Source organism: Rhipicephalus sanguineus, chromosome 4 (genome assembly GCF_013339695.2).
Source record: "Rhipicephalus sanguineus isolate Rsan-2018 chromosome 4, BIME_Rsan_1.4, whole genome shotgun sequence".
In the NCBI taxonomy this organism is placed as follows: domain Eukaryota; kingdom Metazoa; phylum Arthropoda; class Arachnida; order Ixodida; family Ixodidae; genus Rhipicephalus; species Rhipicephalus sanguineus.
In genome coordinates this window covers 35,861,962-35,879,862 of record NC_051179.1, presented here as the reverse complement: position 1 = coordinate 35,879,862, position 17,901 = coordinate 35,861,962, and the positions used below count along the sequence as shown (strand labels likewise).

The window sequence follows — 17,901 nt, the reverse complement described above, 5'->3', positions numbered from 1 at the left end:
TTAATCATTGCAATTGTGCCTGCTGTGAAAGACCATCTAGCTTGCCATCATCACCTGCTGCATAATGCATTAAACTTGTACTTCCATGCAAGCAGTTTTTGTCGTAATTCTTCCCATCTCTCTCGCAACTGCTGAAGTTACTACAGTACAGTAAAAGCTCGTTAATTCGGATTTCACGGGACCGGAAAAAATGTCCGAATTAACCGAATGCCGAATTAACGAATGAACAGGAAAAACAACATTAAAATCAAGTTGGAGAAGCATACCTTTATTTGCTGAAGTATTTTGTAATGGTCGTCTGCGTTTTCGCGCAGATTCCGGCTGACATTACAATTTTTCTTAAGGGGGGACACGGGTCTTTGGGACGAAAAAATCGCGAAAAAATCGATTTTTGGAAAATGGCATTTTCGAAATCTAGAGGTCTTATTACACGACTACACAAAGTTTCTCAGCTCTTGCATTAATATTTTAGCCGTAGCATAACTCTATTTCAACAATACTGGCAGAATTGCAGCCGAAGTTATTGCTAAACAGGCCCTTTTTTCGCAAAACGCAGCGGCCGTTTCACGCGTCGTAGCATGGCTATCTTGGTCTCGCTTGAAAGAGCTATTTTTCTTCTTCATTTTCCCGCCAACTCCTGTTCTATGCTGCCATTGGCTTTCTCAAAAAAGCGCGCGAAAAAAGAGTCCCAGCGCAAGCCCTCATTCGTTGCCCAGCGCACGTGACCTGAGTTCAGCATACAATTGGCGGAATTCCTTTCTTGTCGTCTGCACAGCGCTCATCCGCGCTGTCGGCCATGCGCCATGTTTTCAGTGTGTGACCAACGCCGGTGTGGCTGAAGTGCAGAACGATGGCTCGGAAGAAGTCGCACACGAAAAAAGCATTTGGGGCGAAGAAAGTGCGACGCGCACTTATCGAGAACATCAGGAAGAGGAGTGTAACGCAGCCGAACGTCGAAAGCGTCGCGGCCGCCGCCTCTGCTGATGCCGCCGATACGGACCTAGGCCTAACAAGCCCGTCGTCGTGCGGAGGTGCCGATGGTCGCGTGCGTTGCAATACGAAGTTTCTGCAGCCCGCAGAATTGGAAGAGGGCAGAAAAAGAGCTCAAGATAAACTGCTGCAGCTGTCGTCCACACCCGCGACGGAAAGGAAACGGGATCTGCTGACCGATAACGCCGATGCCGCATGTGAAACGCCTGACGCGAGTGTGTTTACAATTGTAAGCTTAGATTTGGTGAACACTCTGCTTGTGCATGCGAAATGTAAATTATGCAGTGCTGGTGACCTAGAAATCGTCAGAGACGATCGTGAATACGGACTCGCCGTCAAGCTGCGTCTCGTGTGCACGAACTGCAGTGACGTGACGTGGACTTGGAGCTCGCCGCGCGTCCGTGGTGAACCGAAGGCAAACCCGTTCTGTGTGAATGTTCTCGCGGCTCGCGCCATGCAAGCTACAGGAAACCGACAAACAGCTTTTAATGATATATTCTCGCTGATGAACATTAGCCATCGCGGCCTCCACACAAAGACGTGGCAAAGCTACCTCAAAGGTAAGCTGGTTCCCGCAGCGGATCGTGCGGCCAAAAATGTGACAAGCGAGTGCGCGCGCTCGGTTCGCGAGCTCTATCAAGATTTGTGCCTCAGCAACCCCGGAAACATCGCGGTGTCGTACGATGGGTCGTGGATGACTCGCGGACATTCCTCGCACATCGGCGTCGGCACCATGATAGAACTGTTCACGGGGCTTTGTTTGGACTACGTTGTCTTGAGCAATTTCTGCGCGGGATGCGAGACGGGCCCAAAGGAAGGCGATCCGTCTTTCGAAAGCTGGAAGAAAGGCCACAAGTGTCAGAAGAACACTAACAAAAAGTCAGGAGAAATGGAAGTGGAGGCAGCTCTTATTTTATGGAAGCGGTCCCTCGAGCGGCACGGTCTTCGGTACACTACAGTACTTAGTGATGGAGACAGCCGTACGTATCTCGCACTCCAAGAGGAGAAAGTTTACGGTTACGTAGAAGTGGAAAAAGAGGACTGCGTGAACCACGTACAAAAACGTATGGGCACGGCACTACGCAACCTCGTCTCAAGAAGCAAAGCTTCTGGCCTTGAGAGCCTTGGCGGAAAAGGTAGGCTCACAGCTGACCTAATTACGCGGCTAAGCTCCTATTACGGATGGGCACTGAAAACACAGAAAGGAGATGTGGATGCCATGCACAAGGCAGTGATGGCAACCTACCATCACATAACGTCTAACGACACTGCGTCGAACCATTCCTTCTGCCCAACAGGCCCCAATTCGTGGTGCCGCCAAAATGCCGCAGAGGCTAGGGGTGAGCCAGCACCAAAACACCCTCGCAACCTGCCTCCTCATGTTTGTCAGGCTTTGTTGCCTATATACGAACGCCTGAGCAACAGAAAATTGCTTGAGAGGTGCCTGCGAGGGAAGACAAAACAGCAATGAGAGCCTCCACTCGGTCATATGGTCGCTTGCACCAAAGGAGCGCCATGCCTCCCTTTTTACCGTAAAAGCAGCTGTGGCGGAGGCAGTGCTAAGGTTTAATGCAGGAAATGTGAGAGCAACTGCATCAATACTAAAGGAGCTGAGCCTAAGCCCCAGCACACTGTGCAGAAATCGTATGGCTGAAAAAGATCAGCGGCGCCTGGAAGCTTCAACTCGAAAGCGTGCATCAGCAGAAAATATGCACCAAGCCCTGAAAAAACGCCACACAGGCAACAATGTGCAGACAGACTATGTGCCAGGGGGCTACTGATCATTTACAACTGGTAAATTGTAAATATTTTATGATATTCTGGAATAAATTGAGCTGTTTACGTTTTTCGCGATTTTCTCAGAACAAGCTTTTTACTCCTTTTTCTTGTTTGGTACAGTGATATCTAAATTCCTAGGACAGCTACAGCTGTAAATTTTTTTATATGTGATGCTGAATGCCTAAAGCTTGAACTGCTGCAAGCAGATTATTTGTTTTCTCTCTCTATAATTTTTTATTTGCTTTTGTTCAAGTTCATTAGTGGCTGTGACGTAAACATCTAAGCTTTGATGAGCTCCTAAATTGCTAATTGTTGGATTTGAAAACTGCTTGCAGCAGTTCAATCCTTATGTATTCTACTTTGCATTCATGCACTAAATTTAACTTTCTGCTCAGTAGATTTTTATCTATTGTCTCACCAATTATTAGTAATTAATATCTAATTATTTCGGTATCTAACTGAGTCACAGAAAAAATCACTGCATTTTTGAAATCAGCACAACAAAATACATATACCTATGCTTTTAAATTGAATTTGGTTCATAAATAAAAAAAAACGCCAGGCCTGCGCGGAAAGCGCAGCACAGTCACAGCGAAAGCTGGAAGAGCGGCTTTTCTACAGCGCGTTATAAACTCTCCTGTGGCTACTAATACAGGTATATTAGCAACGTACCCACTACGCCACAAAGCGTAATTTTTGGGAAGTTTGGAAGCACCCAGCGCGACATTATTCGTTGTTCTGCGAAGAAGCGAGGTACCATATGTAAGCGATTATGTGCAGTTTGTTGATGCGGCGGTTGATGACGATGAATAATTATGGTTGCGCCCTTTGTAATGGGTTGGAAGCTTTAAACGACCCACTAGTTACGTAATGCATGTTGTGTGACGCCCGGTCGTTATTTAACTGTCCCACCACGCTTTATAACACACTTTAACCGGAGAAACGTAGAGCGAGAGAGAGAGAGAATTTACTTTATTGAGACCCTGAGGAAATGGATCATGGGAGCCTTATGGGCTTCCTTGGCAACCAACAGAAGTGCACTTGCGAGGAACCCACTACGCTATAAATCATTGTAATTTTTGAGAAGTAGGGCAGTAGGCACTGTGCCATTTTTCGTCATTTTACAGACAGCCGTGGTACCTGCTAAACGCATGTAAGGCATTATGCGTACTTCGTTGACGATGTGCGTGATGACGATGAAGAATTATGGCAGAGCTCTTTGTAATGGGTTGGAAGCATTCAACAACCTACTCGTTGCGCAATTCGCATTGTATGACGCCTGGTTATATAATTCGCGTTGTGCGACGCTTGGTGCTTATTTTACTCTTCTACCACGCTATATTGCATATGCTAATGTGGTTCCTTCCCGACATGAAGCCTGTATAGGACCTTTTTGCAAAGCAGTTTCAAGCACCGGCATGGCTCAGAGGTTGAATACTGGGCTCCCACGCAGAGGGCCCAGGTTCGAACCTCGTTCCATCCTGGAATTTTTTTCTTATTTAGTTTTTTTTCTTATTTCGAGCGATACTGGTTACGGACACCGGCGGCGGACAACTACGGCACCAAAAACGGCCGGTGAAATGATCTCATAACAGCTTTCGCTGTAATAGCTCCAGGTACCATGCCCCCCCTTAACTCTTCCAAATGGCCAACAGCACGCAAACTGTCGGAAGTGCTCAGGCAAACGTCCTCTAATGTCAAACGAGCCTCCGACACTTCCCGTGAGGTGCGATGAGTTCGCGACATCATTAATAATTTCTTGATCGGGCAGGAGACCAGTCGTGGCGACACAATCATCAATCGCGATGTAGTCCTGAAGGGTCATATCTGAGGGAAGGACAGCATCGAAGGTCGGGCAGTCATCGTCGGTGGACTCGGCTGACACCTCGCCGATGCCATCGTCAGCTACTGCCGCATGCTCGGGCCTCACATGTAAACACGGTCACAACGGGGAAAAAAGAGAACTCCGCAAGAAGAGACGGTGCCGACACAACACAAGGGAAAATGGCGTCGGTCCGTCGGAGGCGCAGTGGAGCGAAGAAAGAAGACGCCGACGTTCGGTGACGCTGCGATCGCCCCCACTAGTTGATGGCGATGTCACTCAGGTTTCGGTTTCGCTCCAGTGGTGCCAGCACTGCCTTACCACACTTTTGTGTAGCGGCAGCCGTCAACATTTGTCCGAATTAAGCGGTGCGGAGCCCTATTCTGACGAATTAACGAAGGTTTGGTCCCATAGATTAAAGGGATACTGAACAAAAATTTGAAAAAGCTACGAAAACACTTACATTCGACTCGGACGACACGACTGTTCCTGTACGCAGCGTTTATTTCACGTAATTTCGAGCAGTTGGCCGTATTTTTAGTGGATTGTGAGAGCGCGGCGGCTGCATGCCACTGCGCTTGTCGGCGGATGTGACGTCGAGTGCTCCAGCAAGAGGGGGGCAACCGGCACGCTCTCTCCTGCCCTGCCACTTCCCTTTCTCCACCTCTCCTCTCAAGAACCGAGGGTGGCTGGTGTGGCGCTGAGCCTTATCCTCTTTTCCCCACATAGGAAACAAAATAGCGCTTATTCCTCAAAAACCGCTACAACTACCGAGCGTGTCGCGAGAGCGCAAAGATGCAAGGTGCGAGTGACAGTGGTTCCACGAGCGATCATTGCGACTCCGAGTTCGGCAGGCCTCCAAAACGGATGCGCCAAATACAACCATATGCATGTGACCGTTCTGCTGTGTCAAGCGACAGCAAGGACGACGAGCCAGACGAGCCACCGTAGCCAAACGTGGGTCGGCAGCAGTCACTATCCTCGAAGTGTTCGGAGCACAAAAAGTCACGCTTTCAAGGCACCCACGTTGGCTGCGATGGGCGCGCAGCGCGAATCCATATCCTTCGAAGCTTCGGCTCTGTTGGAAATGTATGACAGGGCACACCCTAGCGCAGAACAGCGTTGAGGCATTCTGCGTTGTGTCAGGTGCTTCACCGTTCACATTGCGTAGCAGCACACAACACAGACGGCAAATTCGTAGACGTGGGCGCAAGCTCCGCTTGAGAAAACAGTCTATTCCATGGACCGTAATACGGCCGAGAGCGCGGCAATGGTGTCGTTGGCTGCCGGTTGAGAACACGCACGGAGAACACCTTCCCGACCGTGAAAACACGTTTTGGGAGAGACGCGCGGCAGCGGGTGGCGGCTTGCGATGTCGATTGGCAAGCGATTTTGCTGCGAGCACGGTTGGCGAGTCGCTATCCGCGGAGTTTCGCGTCACTTCCTCTCTAGTTCGCGGCGCGGCCGCTAGACGCGCCAATTCGCGAAAAATGCATTAAATTCATTATTTTCTGCTAGTCTCTGGCTGAAATGAAGGTTGTTTCAGCAAATTTCAGCACCCAATCTTTCAGTTGAGTCATTTATCTCGGCGGCGAAAATTTTGTTCAGTATCCCTTTAACATGCACTTCGGCCGGGACCAATAGAGCCGTCCGAATTATCCGAATTTCCGAATTAACGGGTGTCGAATTAACGAGCTTTTACTGTATAACCTCATTACAACAGACCTTCATAGTGAAGAGGATTTTGGTCCCTTGTAAAGGGAGTATGTAGAATCCAAGTACTGTTACAACAGACTTTTATGTAAACACTGAATGGGTCTGTTATAACCGGAGAGAATTATGAGTCACAAACATGATCTTATTTTTAACAGGGCACCAAAAAAAAGTGATTTTTTGAAAATCGCATTTTCAGTTCCTGTAGCCCATTTTCTATCTGATTCCAAAATATCTTCACTGAAAACTACATAGAAGTGCTATAAAAAAATTTTTTTTTGCGTCTGCCGACTTGGCGAAAATTGCGGAAATAGCAAAAAAAAAAAGCTTTTTTTCAAAATTATAGCTAGGCAACGGCGCAACCGGGCGCCACCATTTTGGGCTCGTCGTAAAGAGCATTTCTCCGTGTTCAAGTTCTCCATTTCAGCTAGCTCCTCCATTCAGTCACAAGCATACAAAAATCATATGTTTGAAGTTCAATTCAAGGCCTCCAATTGGCTGCTTCTGCTGTGATGCTCGCTTCGGGATCGTCGTCTGCTGCTTGTGTGTCGCGAGGTCGTGGCTGTCAAAAATTGCACTACTTAGTGACGCGTTCGCACTCGTTCTGTGTTCCCGGGTCGACGATAATTTAGAACTCTTTAGTTTGGCAGCTGCAAGCGGAGGCTCAATCATCAGATTACGATAGCGCGCCGGACTCGTATCGCAGACGTGCGACTGTAATAGCGTTGACTCGTTGGACCCACTGTTAGAGGTTCTTCTTATCAGCACTTCGGAGCTTATGACGAAGACCACCGCGGGACAACTCTTTGTACTCGCAATCGAGCATGCCGTACTTTGAAACATTGGGCACCGCGGCCACGCACATCGCAACCGAGCTTTCTACTCGATGTCGTACTCGAAGCAGCCATGTTGTCAGAGTATTGCCTTGCAGTCACTGCACATAGTCTGCGCGCCATTTTACCAGACTATGGGCTTTTCATTTTAGTAAGAGAAAAGTTACGAATGAGAACACCACGAAGAGTACCTTGCTGCGAGGTTAAGCGATGCTGAGCAGGTTGGCCTGCCCAGATTTACATGGATCTGGTGTAATACGCAGGCGTCAGGATCGGAGTCGCTTGATGGCACGCCGTTGCAGTCTCCACCTCACCGCCGTCCCACGACCATGCACGCCCCTATCGGCACGAGCTGGCAGCGTCTGATGTTTCACAGTGTGCTGGGCCCAAACACTAGGCTAGATCCGATGGACAAGTGAGTAGTACTTACCTGGCACTTTGGGGCTGCCTGACAAACAAGCATCATACTTTGTAATGATTGCTTCAGCGAGGAAGCTGTTCAGGTGAATTTCACAGCCATTGTGCATCAGGGAAGGCCACTGTGGGTGGCATCAAATAAGTAGACGCTCATAGAACAACTGCCTCTAATATGATTGGTTTCGTACTTAAATTCAGCACCCCTGTTCATCTCTCAGTTAACTGAACTCCTGTTAAACGGAACATATTTTCCTAGTCCCTTCAGGTTCCATTTAACGAAAGTCTATTGTATTACAGTATAGACTGCTTATAACGTAAGTCGCCGGAGTCGCGAATATCCGCGCTGTAAGCGGTACCGCACTATAACCAAAACAACCTTCTTCAAAGTCTGCACTTGCGCAAAACGTGTTGAGCATGTAGCCTCGCGTGTCCGATAATCGACATATGCGATTTGGGGCGCTTACAACCACTTAAATCTCCGAATGTTCAAAAATTAACCGACCGGGGAAACACGGGGAAAAAAACAACACGGGGAAAAAAAGCAAACAAAACAAAGTGCCATCGTGGAAATTCGCCGACTACGTTTCAGGCCACCTCGAGGTATGCGCATTACACAGAAACCATGTTTTCATTAAGGTATGATTCCCTTCCCTTCAAGTGCAGCCATCGCAAAAAGTTTTGTTGATTCCGCACCAAACCGCAACTTTTATCGCCCGCGACCGCTACCGAAAAGCAACCAACGCTGGTTAGGCCTAGCCTGCGGTTCAGCATGTTGTCGTGGGAAGTTTGTCCAAGACAACAAGAAGATCGGAGGTCGAAAAGATCGCACTCAAGCACTAACCCAAGAACAGCGCACGTGATACGAAGTTTGTGTTCGTGGCCGGGAGATCAACGGCGACAAAAGCCCGCCAAGCTCGTTTAAGTCCACGCACTGGCAGAAAAGGCGAAGGCTCGCGTCATGAAGCCGCAAATCTTTTCAATTTGCGGACGAGGTAGCAAACGCGATATCTGTAGCAAGTGTGATAACGACGACGCTTTTCCCAACAGGAAACTTATTAAAGCGCACATGATGAGGACGCGATCGTACGTTCCACGCGGAACACGCTGCCGGCAAGCGGCCGCGGAGCCTTTACCGCTGCCGGTGCAAAGGCTACTCCGTCGCCTAGGCAACCACCATCCTTCCCCACTCAGCGAGCCCGCACAGCGCTGCCGCGGTCTTTTTCCTCCCTCCGCCCCTCGTTCGTTCACTGTGCGTGCCCTCGCCCTTCGTAACGACCTCGTCGCTCCCTCCCCAGCGGCGTACCTCCTTTGAGAACCGCACTCGCTACCGCGTTTGTCAGAAATATTTTCCCGCAACCGCATTATAAACGGTATTTCATCTTGGGGGACTGCACAATAAGCGGTATGCGTATACATGCGGTTCTATGGGAGGGTAAACGGGAGTCGAAAAAGACCGCATTATAACCGGTCCTGCACTATATGCGGTTACGTTATAAGTGGTCTGCACTGTAATATGCAGTTGTCGACATGTTTCTGTAAATAAAAATGGTTAGCTAGCAGGAGGCAGAAAATAATCTTGTTGCCCTTGTTAAAATTTTTTTCACAGTTTACGTGAAACACCTGGTATACAATTATACATCGTTTGGTTTTCTGGCTCATGTTATTTTTCTGACAATCCCATCTGTGGTATCCTTTACAGACTAGTGGCGGAACGTTGTGACATCGGAGAACAGCGCGCGTTCGTGTTCGCATCGCGCACGCTCTGTCCGAACGAACGGCTCACGGTTAAGGTGACAGGCATGGATCAGCTGCTATCTGGTTCTCTGGCCTTCGGCCTGACGACGTGCAATCCGGCATCTCTCGCACACACTGCCCCTGAACTCCCCGCCGACCTGGATGCACTTCTGGACCGGCCAGAGTACTGGGTCTTCCAGAAAGACATTCCCTGCTTACTCAACGACGAACTCACCTTTGTCACTGGGGATGACGGTTCGTTAAGCTTTGGCAGTTTTTATTTTAACTTGATGCATGTTTGGCACGCTTGCGCTAGCTGCACTTTTACGTCGCTCCCAGAGTGTGATATTGGGAAACTTTAATCCACCACAAAGTTCATTACATTGCGTTTTCATGCGTAACATTGCATTTCAGCTTGAAAGAAAATGCTGTTTCAACAAATAGTCCAGACATTTCATGCAGAACTCGACATTGCTATACATGGTTGCTCTTTTGTGTCAAGCTTTTGCAGCACCCAAATGAAAATTTGATGCAAGAATATACCTTAACAAAACACGTTGTGGGGCCAGTTGGTGATACATTCTTGCTTCAAAAAGTTCCAACACTAGTTTCGATGAGGGCACGACAGAGAAGTGCATGACAGGATGGGCACTGCTTTTTTAAGTAAGATATTGTACAATTCACGTTTTTCAATTTATTGTTAACTGCCACATTTAATGTATTGAATACAGTTCCATGCTGAAACCCTGCAAGTGCACTTCATATAATGGAGGTGTGATTACTTGATCCACATTAACTATCTTCAGTGTCAACGAATTAGCACTATTTTGGTGGTTCGGTGGCTGCCGTGCTGAAGAACGGAGCAGTACACACACAACTTCAGCTTATGTTGAAGTTGCACAGGGCTTCACTGAAGAAGCGTGCAAGCTGTTCTACATAAGTAATTTCTTTCTTTGCTTTTGCAGGAAGGGTTCAGTACTCGCAAAACAACGGACCGTTCAAAACAATAATGTACGTGGACGGCACACAACAGTTCTATCCGTTTTTCGACATTGCCGGCCGGGTAACAAGGATCAGGCTTGTTGGTTAGTCTTCACTTTTTTTTTCTCTCTCTCTCTCTCTCTTTGTGCGTTTGTTTTCCTCCTTTGTCAACTTTTCATTGCTTACAATGCTGAGCACCCTACTTGTCTGGTATCATCGTAGGTGTCCGCAGTGTTTTTTCATTTACTTCTTTCACAGTGGAAAGCAAATAAGCAAACATACGGCTTGCCTAGTCATCATATTGTGGTTTTGGTGCTCAAACCCCTGAATTTGATTTTAATTGCTTGGTGCTAAAATAGTGGGTCATGTGTAATAGTACTTCTCTTTATTGTTTACGTTTGTATCAAGGAAATTACAAAAACTTAACAAACCTGCAGGGAGCAAGCGAGGATCACCTGTAACTGAGATAGAGCAAAGCCCGGAGCAGCCCACCATCGAGAAGAGCACCACAAAAGCACCAAAAAAACCAGTTGGTAAGGACGACTGAACGGTATTAGTACTGCTAACCTTAATACTAGTGTCATGATGCTGTTTAACCTCATCATAATGGAAGTTACGACATAAAAGCAGCTTCATTACACAGACCACTGCCGATTTTTCGGGCATGCTTAAAAATTCAGACGTTTTCGCAGCACCACCACATTCCTCATGGAGTTAATGCATGAGAACGTCTGAAGCTTCAGACGTTTCAGCGTCCAATTTTTCAGACTTTCTGCTCAAATTGCAGGTCCGAAACGGCATTAGTTGAAGGCACCACTACTTCCGCATCGGTCATCTCACATGCTTGAACTAGCGCTTTTGCGAGTCAGTCCATTTGCGGCCCTAGCAGATTTCGAAGTCAGCTTTTCTAAATGCCAAGGTGTTATGGGGTGATGCATACTGAAAATCTGTAGGGGCTGCTGTCACAGAGCAGTGCAGCTATGCATTTACGGATAAGCGCAGTAAATGCATGGAGGCGTGATGGTGGCAGGCGGCAAGCACACTGGTACAGGCGTGGTCAGTCTTCTGACTCCAAAGCAGCGCTCCAGTGCATTATGTCCCCATATCGTCATGGACCAAATGAACAGTTAGTCGCTGACATAAGACTGCTTCATCACCGCGCCATTGAGAAGCACCACAGTCTAATCTATCAGTGGATACCGGGCCATTGCGGTATCTACGGAAATGACCGTGCTGATGAGGCTGCCCGATCTGCCCATGATGCTCTCCATTGTGCAGCTATACCGCTGTCAAGAACGGACGCCGCAACAAGGCTTCGTTCCCATGCACGTGAACTGACACTGGCACAGTGGAACTCGACGGAATTTACCAACGCCCGTCTTCACAACTTGGACCCAAATCTACAGCTCCGTCTTCCGTCGGGAATAACTAGAGCTGAGGAGACGCTCCTGTGCCACCTGTGGCTCGGGGTGGCCTTCACGAAGGCCTACTCATTTCGAATTGGAATGGCCAGCAGCCCGACATGTGATGACTGTAGCTGCGAGGAGACAATCGCCCATCTTCTCTGTGAGTGTCCTCGCTTCAGTGCACAAAGAGAAGAACTGTCCAAAGCGTTAAATAGACTTGACAATCGTCCACTGTCGGAGGAAAAGTTCTTAGGACACTGGCCGAAACCATCCTCGGCACGGAAAGCTTTGAAAGCGTTATTGCGCTTTTTGCGCAAAACTAATCTCATAGACAGACTTTAAGCAGTGTCGTTTATCGTACTATTGTTGTTTTTTTTTCTTTTTGTAACATCCCTTTTCTATCATCTTTCACTCCCCCTTCCCCTTTCCCCAGCACAGGGTAGCCAGCCGGTCTGAGAACTGGCTAACCTCCCTGTCTTTCCGTTTTTCTTCTCCTCCTCCTTAATCGCTGGCAACCCTATTATGATAAGCATCTTAAACTACCTGCTCGGCAGTGTATGCAGCCTAGCACAGTTGTAAACGTACTACATGCTTTTATTAGGCGACAACCCAAATGCACTGTGCTATTGTTCACTGCTGCCTCTTTGTGTGAGACTGCTAAGTGTGCTGCACAGGTGTAGCGCTTTCATGAACGAAACCAGCTCGCCGTCGTGAGTGCGGTCATGGGCGTGATGTGCGCTTGCAAACATTTTCGCCAAACATGCGCACATACAGCAGGTGCCTTGGCAGTGACGGCATGAGCTTAGCAGGCAAGGTGTTGCACACAAGTAAGAATGATTGGCTGTGAGAAGGCTGTGTTTCAATGAAGCAGTGGAGATTTTCTTACAGGAGGACATTTTCTATGCGGGCAAACCCTCTCCCACCAGGGCCATAATTTTTGGCACTCTTTGCTGATATCAGTGGTGTTCGTAACGAGACGCTAACTTGCAATTGGAGGTTGGCACGTAGTTAAGAGAGGTTACCGGCTGGTACTGAATGTATTCATGGGAGCTTGTGCAAGCACCGAAATGCCTAAGTGTACTGGGAAAACATTGAGCACTATTTCAGATGTGGCTGTGGCAATTTCACTGTTTGAGCAAAGTAAAAAAGCATGAATTCATTTTTTTTTTTTACAATTTCCCGGTCTCTAGGGAGTTCGAAAAATTGGACATTGACTGTACTGAGTAAGTAAAATCTCGTTACTACGAACATCAGATTAACAAACTTTTCAGATTAACGAATTTTTTGAAATCCCCGCCAAAATGCCTATAATTGCCAATGTAAAAAACTTTCAGCACTACGAATTTCAGAATACCGAATATTTCAGATTAACGTACGTAATTTAACCCCGAAATCAACAAGATGCTTCGTTATTACGAAGTTCCGTGAATGTTTCGATATGGAAATCACTGAAGGCTTACACTTGTCATCATCTGCAGCAGATAAGCGCCGGGAAACCCGCTTCAATGGGTGCAGCCCCATCAGCATCGACATCAACGCAAGCGTCACCAACCGGTCAAACTGGTCAAACCAAATCAAACAATGTCGTAGGCTTAGTCCCGCTGTTGCCGCTGTTCTCACCAAGTTTCCAGTTGCTGTCGTTTGGAGCTGCGAAGTTGAGATCGTGTTGTGCGGTTGCTTTTCTGGCAATGAGTTCTCCTGGCCCCAGCATTAAAAAGAAGCGACGCCAGTCTTCGCTCAAGGAAAAAGTGGTCATTCTTACGGAGCTGAATGCAGGAAAAAAGCAAGTGGACATATGCAGGGAGCGTGATATCGCGCCGTCAACAGCGGCAACAATACTGAAGGATCGGGAGAAGATCGTGAAATTACATCGACAATCACAGCTCGCTCCCTCAAGAAAACGCTTGCGGCTGGGCAACTACCAAACCGTCGACGACCTCGTCCTCACATGGTTTAAGGATGCCAGAAAACGCGGTGTGCCCTTGTCAGGCCCTATTAAATTTCAAGAAAAGGTGCGACAGTTCGCGGTCGCTTTGGGCACCTCCGGCTTCGACGCAAGTGCCGGATGGCTCTATCGGTTCCGGCAAAGGAATGGCATCATGTGGCAATCGCGTGCAGGGAAGAAAGGCGGCCGATGCCGAAAGTGCAATTGCCTGGCGGAACGAGTGCTTTCCGGAAATCGTCGAGTCGTTCAGTCCAGACGACGTTTTCAACACCAACGAAACGGCGTGCTTTTATTAGCTGTTACCTGATAAGACAATCAACTTTATAGGTAAAAAATGCAAGGGCGGAAAAAAATCACATCTTCGTGTGTCAGTGCTCTTCTGTTGCAACGCCACAGGCACGGAAAAACTCAAGCCTCTCACTATTGGCAAGTCCGCCAAGCCTCGCTGCTTGAAAAACGTCTCGTTGCCTTGTGACTATCGGGCAAATAAGAAAGCGTGGATGACGCGGGAACTGTTCACGCAGTGGCTGCTGCAGTTCGACAACACAGTGAAGAAGAAACAAAAGAAGGTTCTTTTAATCATTGATAACTGCTCGGCACATATGGTGAACGTGCGTTCGAGCAATGTTCAGCTTGAATTTCTGCCCCCGAATTGTACATCTTTGCTCCAACCTTTAGACCAGGGCATAATAAGATGTGTGAAGGCCGAATTTCGGAAGCGACTTGTGCAGCACCTTCTCATTAACATACGACTGAAGCTGCCCTCGGAGGTCAACATCCATCAAGCCGCAGAAATGCTGGCAGGGTCGTGGTGGAACGTCAAGGCAAGCACCATCAGCAACTGCTGGTGAAAGGCACGTCTTCTCGAGACTTCGCTTACGCCGCAAGACTGCAAGCCTATGCCACGAGACTGCGATGACGAAGCGGAGCTCGACCCAGAGCTTTGGAATGAACTTACCTAGAAGCTCCCGGTAGACGCTGCAGTAACCTTCGAGGATTACGTAGACAGTGACTGCGCGACGGCTACGTCCGCAGAGCTCACCTGCGAAGAAATCGTGAGTCAAGTGCGTGAGCAAGATTGCTGTTGCAGTGACAAAGACGACACTGGAGATGCTGAGTCTGGGACAATGGAAGAGACTATTTCCAGCTCGGATGTTGTGGTGTTCCTTGAGAAGACCCGATCATACCTCGGGTGCTGCAAGGATGTACCCGAAGACATCCTTAAAAAGGTTGCGGACGTGGAGGCATACATGCACCAGCGCCTGCTTTCTACTCGCCAGAAGAAGATAACCGACTTTTTGAAGCAGTAAATTGTTTCTACTCGGTGCCCAGTGTTTTCGTTCATTGTTTACGCCCCAACATGTGCACCTCCTGCAAAGGTACGTTATTTTCGCTGTTGTGTTACATTACCGACATCATTTTTCAGTACTACGATATTTCAGAATAACGAATTAAATTTTGCGGTTCCGCGAAGTTCGTTGTAACGAGATTCTACTGTATTCGTTACAGCTATGTATGTATAATTGTTAATGATACTACCAGAAATACAGTAGCCTCTTAGTAAACAGAAATCTGTTAAATGGAATTGCTGCTTAAATGGAAATGGAACTCCTGCCTCTGATACGATTGGTTTCATACTTGAATTGTGCACACTTGCTCACCTCTCAGTAAACGGAACTCCTGTTAAACGGAACAGATTTTCTTGGGGTCTTCAGGTACCATTTAACGAGAGTCTACTGTATACTGTTAATGTCTGATTTTTCGGACTCCCTAGGGACCGCAAAATCATCCAAAAAATTGGGCAGTCCGAAAAAACGAATTCATACTTCCTTATTCTACTCAAGCAGTCAAATCGCTACAGCCACGTCTGAAACAGCTTCAATGCTGGCCAGTACACTTAGGAGGCATTTTGGCGTGCGCCCAGGCTCTTGTGATCACTATCGGTACCAGCCACGAACCCCGCCTAATTACACGCTAAATGGCCAGCGTCTCGTGATCACCCCCGCCGATGCCCGCAAAGCGCGAAAAAAATTATGGCTCTCTCTCATGGAGCGTTTCAAAACAATGATGTGGAACACAAACAAGAACGGTAGAGCATACGACTTATCCGGCATTCCCTGATGCGCTACTGCACGAAAATCGGCACTTACACGGCGCATCTGCTGCTGCGTGAAGCCGATTGTTCGTTGTTGTGTCCGGCACCTCGCCTACTAAGATCACGATATCACTGCTTGCTGTATTGTACGCACAAGTTTGCCGTAAAAGCGTTCGTTATGGCATGTCCATTCCGTTCCTGACCGCACAGGGGTGCGGCGATGGCCAGCTGCTTTCGTTGTGAAGGCAACACATCTGTGCAGCGCACTTAAAGGGGTACTGACACGAATATATTCAGTTGTCGTTTTTTTGCGTCAAATGAAAGGTCAAGCCCTCAAGAGCCTAGAAAAGGTAGTGCTAAGCGCGAGTGCGCCCTGAAAAAGTAATTACAGTATGTTTTTAAAAGCTAGTTTCGGTTCCTACTGTACCCTGACGTCACAACACGGTATGAGCTTCTCGTCACGTGCTCGCACAATATATAGTGACGTTTACATGCACAAGCGGCCATTTTGGAAGTTTTGATGACGTACAAGCGGCCATCTTTGAAGTTTCGGTACCTAACGTCATCACAACTAGCCAGACTGCTGCGTGAAGTCACCAGAATTTGTACTGTAGCCTGACGTCAAGCTAGTGTCGATGTCAGTAGGTGCGCCATGGAAAAATTGACTTTAATATCAAAATAAAATATCTCATAAGCATTTGCTGAGCTTCACACTTGCTCAGAGCCGTCTCTGCATACAGGAGATATGTATGGCAGAGTAAACTCGCCTTCGAAAAAAGGTGTCAGTACCCCTTTAATGGTCTCGCAAGAAGAGGCAGCATGAACGGTAGCGTAGCGTGTTTTGGTTCAGTAAGGTTCAGTTTTGGTACGTGCAGTAAGCATACAACTGCGCTAGGCGGCATGCACTACCAAGCAGTTAGCGGAAGATGCTTATCATGAAGGGTTGTCAGCGATTAAGCCGTACATTTCCGGCGCTTATCCGGACATCGCCACACTGTGCCATGACAGTGGCCCCTTCAGATTTTTAATATGCTTCACCCCATCACACTTTGGCATTGCGGCAAAGCTGCCTTTTAGACTCTGCTACGGCCACAAACGGATCGACTTACGAAAGCGCTGGTTGGCACCTGCGTGATGATAGACGCTGCAGAGGTGGGGGCTTCAATTAATGCCGCTTCGGACCGGCAAGTTGGGCAGAAAGTCCGACAATTCGGACATTCTTTTACATTGATGTCTACGGAATTAGTGACAGAGCCGCGAAAATGTCCGAATTTTCAAGCATGTCCGAAAATTCGGCAGTTGACCATATAAGTTACTTTGTTCTATCCTTGTTCAATGTATTGTGATTTGACTGTATACTCAAGCAGCATTAATTCAAGCTACCCAGAACCATATATTACAGTTGCTTTAATTGTTTAATGGCACAGAAACATAAAACAGTGTTATGTAGCACTTCATAGGCAGATGTACGCATGCAGCTTTGATTCAACACATCTTATGGTGAATCATCTTTAGAAGTGGATGTAGATACTAAATAGCCATTGACAACGTGTTAGCTAGTGCCATTTGATGCTGTTTGAACATGTGGTAAGGCTAAATATTAAGCGATACATATTTTCTATTTATGCCTCATGAACATTCTTTGCCTTGAAATCTTGGCTGAGTTCAATATATCAAGCTAATTTAAGTAGATTAATGGCTCAATATGACTCTAACGTAGTGCTTTATCTGCGCACATTTCACACTTAAAAGGCACATTTTCATGTAAACATCGGATGACCTCAGTATCCGAGTTTCTTGCCTCATGAATCGATTGCTGCAAAAAATTTTCGAATTAGTCAAGTACGAGAGCAGTTTCTCTTTTTTCATTCCGACGAGCGTGCGGGAAGCTGCGCAGTGAGGGATAATATGGGGGAGAAGCTACGTTCGCGTGCATCATGACATCCATTGCTCACTTGTGTAGTTCGAAGGGTACTAGTGTTGCTGCTGTGTACTTCGAGTAAAACAGCTCAGAGATGGGACAGAAGAAAAGCCGTTTTCATCAAAGTAACATGTGTCGACTGCCCCTTATACTCTTCTGCTATTGTGTAATTTTAGCACATAACTGCAAGATTTAGTGGAGCCATTCACAGCAGCATCTGCTTTCTGCAGTATGTGTTTTTTTTCACCAAGCACGATAGGTGGCT

At 47.5% G+C, this 17,901-nt stretch overlaps 1 protein-coding gene across 2 annotated transcripts in view; it reads left to right on the top strand.

The window, feature by feature from the left end:
- Positions 1 to 17,901, top strand: part of LOC119389781 (protein neuralized) — a 37,989-nt gene that overhangs the window by 15,884 nt on the left and 4,204 nt on the right. Inside the window, exons 7-11 of one of the 2 annotated variants that reach the window (XM_049414539.1) lie at positions 7,401 to 7,552; positions 9,254 to 9,543; positions 10,254 to 10,373; positions 10,707 to 10,802; positions 12,866 to 12,898. In XM_049414539.1, the coding sequence (XP_049270496.1) occupies positions 7,401 to 7,552; positions 9,254 to 9,543; positions 10,254 to 10,373; positions 10,707 to 10,802; positions 12,866 to 12,898 (691 nt within the window). The remainder of the gene's footprint in view (positions 1 to 7,400; positions 7,553 to 9,253; positions 9,544 to 10,253; positions 10,374 to 10,706; positions 10,803 to 12,865; positions 12,899 to 17,901) is intronic. The other variant, XM_037657170.2, reaches the window with a different exon arrangement.